Source organism: Frankliniella occidentalis, unplaced genomic scaffold, assembly GCF_000697945.3.
Source record: "Frankliniella occidentalis isolate FOCC.00 unplaced genomic scaffold, Focc_3.1 Scaffold41, whole genome shotgun sequence".
NCBI lineage: Eukaryota > Metazoa > Arthropoda > Insecta > Thysanoptera > Thripidae > Frankliniella > Frankliniella occidentalis.
The window spans coordinates 814,324-821,594 of record NW_026267171.1 but is presented as its reverse complement, the minus strand read 5'-3'; the positions used below and the strand labels follow the sequence as shown (position 1 = coordinate 821,594).

At 48.3% G+C, this 7,271-nt stretch overlaps 1 protein-coding gene across 1 annotated transcript in view; it reads right to left on the bottom strand.

The window, feature by feature from the left end:
* Positions 1–3,812: 3,812 nt before the first annotated feature.
* Positions 3,813–7,271, bottom strand: part of LOC113203298 (gastrula zinc finger protein XlCGF57.1-like) — a 10,554-nt gene continuing 7,095 nt past the window's right edge. Inside the window, exon 3 of the mRNA XM_026417910.2 lies at positions 3,813–5,186. Coding sequence (XP_026273695.2) covers positions 4,061–5,186 — 1,126 coding nt within the window. The 3' untranslated portion in view covers positions 3,813–4,060. The remainder of the gene's footprint in view (positions 5,187–7,271) is intronic.

The window sequence follows — 7,271 nt, the reverse complement described above, 5'->3', positions numbered from 1 at the left end:
TGGGGGATGCTTTACAGCAGGCGGGCTCTGGTCCGGAGCCGCCGGCGCCTGGGGTCGGCCGGCAGTTGTTGCTCCAGAATGTTTCCGGGGCTCCGTACCGGGCGCGAGACGACTCGCCAATCATAAACTGTTTCCTGGCCGCAGAATGTGCGGGGGAGGCAGTCCACCCCGGCGGCATACATCTCCCCCTAACGCCACCCTCGGCTTCTCATTCTTCACAAGGCGCGTGCAAAGGGCGGGAAAATATCATGCCCGGTTTGAAATATGCTTCGCGGGTCTCGCGCACCTGCGCTTCACCCGGACACACAAACGGCTGCCCCGGAAGGGGAGAAGTCAGATTGAGAGAGGGAGAGAGGCAGACAGGAGAGAGAGAGAAGGAGAGAGAGAGAAGGAGAGAGAGAGAGAAAGAGAGAGAGAGAGAGAGAGAGGAGAGAGAGAGAGGAGAGAGAGAGAGAGGGGAGAGAGAGAGGAGCGTGTCGGCGCGTGCTGCCCAGACAGAGGGGCATTAAAGTCCTGCTCATGGCCGTATCATTGTCATCACGGTTCGATTAGCACCGTGAAGGAAAAAGTCACGGCGGCGGCGTCGGCAAAAGAACCCGGCAGTGGGGGGGGGGGCGCACCACGCCAAGCAAGCCGAGCAGACTTGGCGACACGGGCAGCCGTCAGCGCGGCGATACGACCGACAATTATCATTTCGGCCGACCGATGAAAAGAGACACACAAATGAAAATAAATTAAAAAGAGACAAGATGAATGAATGGAGAAGGGTAAAAATGATGGGCTGAAGGGGGGAATGGGTGTTGGCAGCGCGTCGAGAGTGAGGGGGGAGAGGGGCAGCTTGTAACCGAGGAGAAGAGAGGGGAGGAAAGGAGGGAAGAGGGGGGCGGGGGCTCAGCGGCGGGACCCGGGCCCGGTCGGGCCCCATTTCGCTCAGTTCGCTCATCATTTGAAATATGGACTGACCGACGTTACGTTCACGATAAATAACGCAGTAGGAGGAGTGGCCGAAGGGCGTCGCGGAAGAAGCATGGCCGGTGGGGGAGGGAGGGGCAGCGGCAGGACGGCGCGGCGGCAGCATGTCTGTTGGCAAACCTGTCCGGCCGGAGGGGCCGCCCGGCGCCCGGTGACCACCGAACGGCGGGGCAGTTACGAACCAAACAAACGCATGTACACTGTAAAAAATATCGTCGTAAATTTAAAAAACAAGCAGGCCCGCCCTTCCGCCAAACGAAGTTGCCAGCTCCGCTTGGCTCCGCCAGCAACTCCGTTAGGCAGGGGCCGGGCCTGCTTGGCCTGCCGGTTCTGTCACGCGATTTGCTGAGGAACATGATCGAATGATGTAGCGGGCCTTCGGCCCGCTTAAACCCGTCGTCTTTGAGTTTGCCCCAAAGACTCGATAAAGGGATGTAACGGTGAAGCACCGTGACTACAACCCACCCTTCTGCTTTGAAAACGTTTTTAGGGGGTGAGGGAAGAGTTTCCTTTCTATTTTGCGGTTTTTCGGCCTTTTACTACAACTTATTGTTCACTATGGCAATTTTTAGCTTATTTTTGTCAAAAAAAGACCCTCTAGCGCCTAAACTGTTAGAGACAGAGCAAAACAGACGAAATTTTCGCCCAAAGGGCTCTACTTTGACGAGTTACCCCTTAGGGAACATAAAAAAAAAATTACTGTTTGGAAGAATTTTTGAACCTTGGATACCCCCATTCACACCCTTAGGGGTGGTTGCCAGGATTTGCCGTAGGCGTTTCGTTCTCTAGAAGTGGACCTTAAGATACCCTGAAAATTTCAAGTCTCTAGCACATCTCCTTCTAGTGGAACAGACAGACAGACACACAGACAGACAGACAGACACGAGGTCGTTTGCATAAGCCCGCTGGATAGCTTTTTCAAAGCAGAAGGGCGGGCTAAAAAATGTAAACTTTAATTACAATTTAAGTTGTAAATTTACGAGAGCACATTTTTTACTCGCCAATGGATTTGAAGTCGATACGTACTGCATGTTTTTACGATTCCACATTGTAATTTTACTCCTTGCGTCAAGGAAAATTTTCCTGTAAACCTACCTACTATTTTTTACAATGTACCTGTGCCAACTGTCAACAACAACTGTCGTTGGTCGGTTATGGTAGACGATAATAGGTTAAGGCGGGCTGGAAGTCAACAACCTTATTATTGTTGCTGTGAAAGCAAAATTGTTGCCAGTGAAAGCCACATGGCGTTACACACTAAACCCTTATGCGTTTTGCTGAGCATTAACTTGCAGAATTTTACGTAACTTTAACTTTATGCGCTATGCACTATTTCGTGCATAACGATGTAGGGCATAAATATGAATAAAAGTTGTGCTGCTGCAATCCGTGGTAACACCGGTAAAACAAACACTGTAAAAAAAATTCTGAAAATTCAGTAGATGTTTTTCAGAATCGACACTCTAAATCTTGTTTTCAGACCATTACTCAGAATTTTTTAAGTTTAGACTGAAAATCCATACTCTTTACTCTGAATTAGGTTTCCTAGCAACTTGTCTGAATATTTTAAAGTATATTTTCAGACTATACACTGAATCTACAATTCAGAGTAACCGGTATGAATTGAGTGGAAAGTCCACCGGACAGGCCGACGAAGCACACGAGTAGCCGACGCTGCTCCCCACGCAGGTAGCCGGCAGCCGAATGGTTAAGGATGCGGCTTCTGAATCTGAAGGTTGGCGGTTCGATCCCAACCAAGGGCAGTACCGAATGGACAGATAATTCCTCACCTGGACTTAGCCCTCTACCCCCACAGCTGTTACGTCGCTCGCTATGAGTTCATTTTTAACATTTTCAAAACTATTTTCATACCGGCTGTCTGAATTTTCAGACTTAGTGGTATGGTAAGGCACTACTGAAATTCCAGACCCGGGCGCAGTCTGAATTTTCAGACTACTGGTCTGTAAAAAAACTTCAGACTAAAAGTACTGAAAATTCAGTAAAGCTTTTTTTACAGTGAAGGTGTGACTAGACTGAACACCTTTCCAGAAATGTTAAAGTCATAAAAGGCGTTAACGATTTAGTTTTACCAAAATATTTTCTAATGAAGCAAACCAAGGTTTGTAGGACTCATATTTTCGTATATTCAGCTTAAAATTCCGCTTCGATCAAGCCGACATGTAAAAGGGTTCAGATCCCAAATGAAAGAAATTTAGTGGATTCCTGAGAGTCAATGAGGTGTTTTCCGAATTAAAAGAACAAGAGGAATATCGTCTGCTCCCGGACCATCACAAAGCCTCGACCAATCAGAGAGAACCTCTCTCGGCCTCTCTCGTGGCCGGCTCCAGAAAGGCCGTCTCTGATTGGTTGAGGCGTTGTGATGGTCCGGGAGCAGACGATATTTCTCTTGTTCTTCTAATTCGGAAAATACCTCATTACTTCTTTCACCGTTCGTCAGACATATATGACATAGGCTCGTTTAAAGCGGAATTCTGAGCTGAATGCGAAAATATAAGTCCTACAAACCTTGGTTTGCGACAGCAAAAAATATTTCAAAAAAACTAAAACGTTAACGCTATTAGAACTTAAATGCCTTTAAAAGGTGTGATGTCACACCTTTGTTACCAGTGACTGAGTCCCTTTGCAACGGCCTCCCACAGAGGTAAAGAGCACGTCGTTGAGAGTCTCCATCGTATTGCATCCGAAGGAACCGGTGACCCACGAGAAGAGCGATAGAGTTTGAAGGTTTTTAGGTTCCGACAGATTCGGGCGCGACTCGTTGGCGCGCAACCACTCAGTGTCAGGGAAGGTCCACAGACAAGAAAAATAAAAATACCCCGTATAAAAGGTGACCTTTATTGACAATACCAAACTCTGCACAATACAATAAAAACAAATGAAATGAAACATTAAAAGCTAAAAAAGAAACAATATTACATGACTTACAGTACACTCACACTTTGGCTAAACAGAATAGATACGTAGATACAAACCAATAACCTCAACACACTTATGGCACTCACAACAAGAGAGTATCGTCCTAGGACTTTAAAACAGACACTATGTTAGGCAGAAAACATCTGATATGCTAGGTCTTGTGTGTTTTGGCATGACTACGCAAAAGTTGACGATGTGAAAACGTCTTGTGGCACACAGTGCACTCAAAGGGCTTCTCTGCTGTGTGCGTTTGAACATGGTATTTCAGTCCGGAACTATGTGCAAACTTCTTGTTACACACACTACACTCGTAAGGCTTTTCTCGTGTGTGCGTTCGGAGATGAGCACGCAAACTACCACTTTGCGTAAATTTCATGTTGCACACTGTGCACTCAAAGGGCTTCTCGCATTTGTGCGTTCGGAGATGCACACGCAAATCCCCACTTGTCGAAAATTTCTTGTTGCACACTGAACACTCATAGGGCTTTTCTCCTGTGTGAGTTCGGAGATGAGCACGCAAATGCCCACTTCGCGCAAACTTCTTGGAACACGCACTACAATCAAATGGTTTTTCGCCTGTGTGCGTTTGGAGATGAGCACGCAAACTACCACTTTGCGCAAATTTCATGTTGCACACTGTACACTCAAAGGGCTTCTCGCCTGTGTGCGTTCGGAGATGAGCACGCAAATTCCCACTTGTCGAAAATTTCTTGTTGCACACTGAACACTCATAGGGCTTTTCTCCTGTGTGAGTTCGGAGATGAGCACGCAAATCCCCACTTTGCGCAAACTTCTTGTTGCACTCGCTACACTCAAATGGCTTTTCTCCTGTGTGCGTTCGGAGATGAGCTCGCAAATGCGAACTTTGCGCAAACTTCTTGCAACACGCACTACAATCAAATGGCTTTTCGCCTGTGTGCGTTCGAAGATGATCACGCAAAGTTTTACTTTCCGAGAATTTCATGTTGCACACTGTACACTCAAAAGGCTTTTCTCCAGTATGCGTTCGGAGATGAGCACGCAAACCCCCACTTTGCGCAAACTTTTTGTTGCACACGCTACACTCATCAGGCGTTTCTCCCGTATGCGTTCGGAGATGACGTCGCAGAGAAGGACTGCTTGAAAATTTCTTGAGGCAGAGAGTGCAATCAAAAAGCACACCTCTAGCGTGCACTTTCATGTGAGCTACGTGTCTGGCTTGAGTAGAAATCTCTTTCGAGCAAACACCACATTGATAGGGCATTGTACAAAATGAGCCAACGCACCCCAAGACGTTCCTGTAAAAGATAAAGAAAGTGACGTCAGAAAACTAGCGAGAGTTTGTTTGTTGCAGCCGTGGAAAATTTCGTCGGAAATTTACGATATATATTTTGTAATTATCATTACAAAATATGTTGTAAACGTATGACACCCTAAACTTGCTCGTCGATGAATTTCAAGTCGATAGAGAGTGCAATTTTGGAATGCAATTTTACGCGTGTCAAACGAAATTTTCCTGTAAACCATAGAGTACAACTTTTTTTACAGTGTTTAGAGAACACAGTTCCGGACAAATGGCTTTCGAGATCAGTAAAGAGTTCATTTGCAATGGCACGACACGGAAGTGAAGAGCACGTCGTGGCCACAGGGACTGACACGTTACAGTTTCAAGAGTGTGGGGCCAGCACCGAGCTCACAACTGCGGAGCCGGCGGCCGCCTGGCGGGTAGGCAACCCGCCGACCCCTTCGCGCGGCTGGGTAGGCAGCCCGCTCAGCCCCGGTGCTTGACGGGACGGCACACAGCAGGCGCTCGCACTCATTGTATTTACTTTCACACTGATGAACTAAAGTGCCCAACTGCTCAACACTTGTAAGTGTGCAACTGCAAGTTAAATACTTGCAAGTGTTCAACTCCGCAGTCGTAAACTTGCAAGTGTTCAACTCCGCAGTCGTAAACTTGCAAGTGTCCAACTCGGTAGGTGTGCACTTGCAAGTGTACAAGGGACTAAATACTGAGGGACTAAATGTCTGCATCGGATAGAACCCGAAGGAACCGGTAACGAGTAGTGCAATTTAGTTGTGGACAAATGTTCAAGTAAAATTAGAGAGGCCAACTTCTGGGGAGGAGCGACGGAAGGGAGAGGGAGTAAGCTGAGTCTGTCCAACGAGCGCTTTCTGCTTCAGCTCGGCCGGCTCGTTCAAAGCAAAGACTAGGCGCCACGTGTCTCGCTGCATTGTGCAGTACATCCACGGCGTACCCATAGACAGATTGAACAAGGGATCGGTCGAAGTGCTAAACCGAGGAGTTGCACTCTTGAGAGTGCACACCCACCGAGTTGAACCCTTGCAAGTACTCAACTTGCAGTTGCACACTTACAAGTGTTGAGCAATTGAACACTTAGTTTATCAGTGCAAACACGCTATTTTACAGCACATTAGAGGCGTGTTGTTCCCCGCCTTGTCGCACGCTCTTGGTCAGAGCCACCTGCCGGGCCCATCGCGGCCCTGCCCTCGCGCGCAGAGCGGCGCAGAGGGTGTTTGGACTGCAGTTAGCAGCCCCGGCAGCATGCAGCGCCGCGAGGAGGAGGACGCGGACAGCAGGGGAAAGTGAGTGAGAAACCAGAGGGGAACTAACTGCACTCCACAGAATCAGTGTGCACCATACGAAAACGCAAAAATTAACAAAAAAAAATCAAGGAAAATCAATTTTTAAAATCAGAAAGAACTCACAAGAAAATCAAAAAAGAAAAATCAAGAATTTTTTTTAAATGGGAATAAACAAAAAGGGAAATGAAGGCAAAACATAAAAATTGCTACACTATTGTATTTGTAGCTCGATTTCTAGTGAAGTCGCCACGTGAAACCCCCTTCCTCTCGAGTGCAAACGCCGCCATAGCGACGGGTCCATCCGCGTGGCGGGGTGGTCAGTGCATGGGGCTCCGCAGTGCCTGCCGGCCCCGCCGGCCCCGCCCCAGACGGGGGCCCCCGCCGGGCCCCGGTCAAGTGGCCGGGGGCGTGTTGCAGGCAGGCCCGGCACGGCCCGGCTCGGCCACCCTCCGCCCCGAATGCGGTCAGCAAATGTTCATTTTATTGCGAGTATCCCCGCGCGATTTATGAGTAGCAATAATATTCGAAATCCTTCCAGAAGAGCAGCCGTCCCCTCCTCTCCCTATACCACCCACACTCTCCAGCAGCAGCAGCCGCACTTCGTAAAAAAATAAACTCAAGACACCAGAAAAGCACAGCGTTCGTTGCATTTTCCGTAGAAAAGACGAGGAAGCGGCCGGAAAAGCATTTTTTTTCCAATTAGTCGTCTGGTACGTGGAATGCGGCTCCCATTGTAGGGACGACACCACTAGCACTGGCCGGCTGCACCCCGAGCC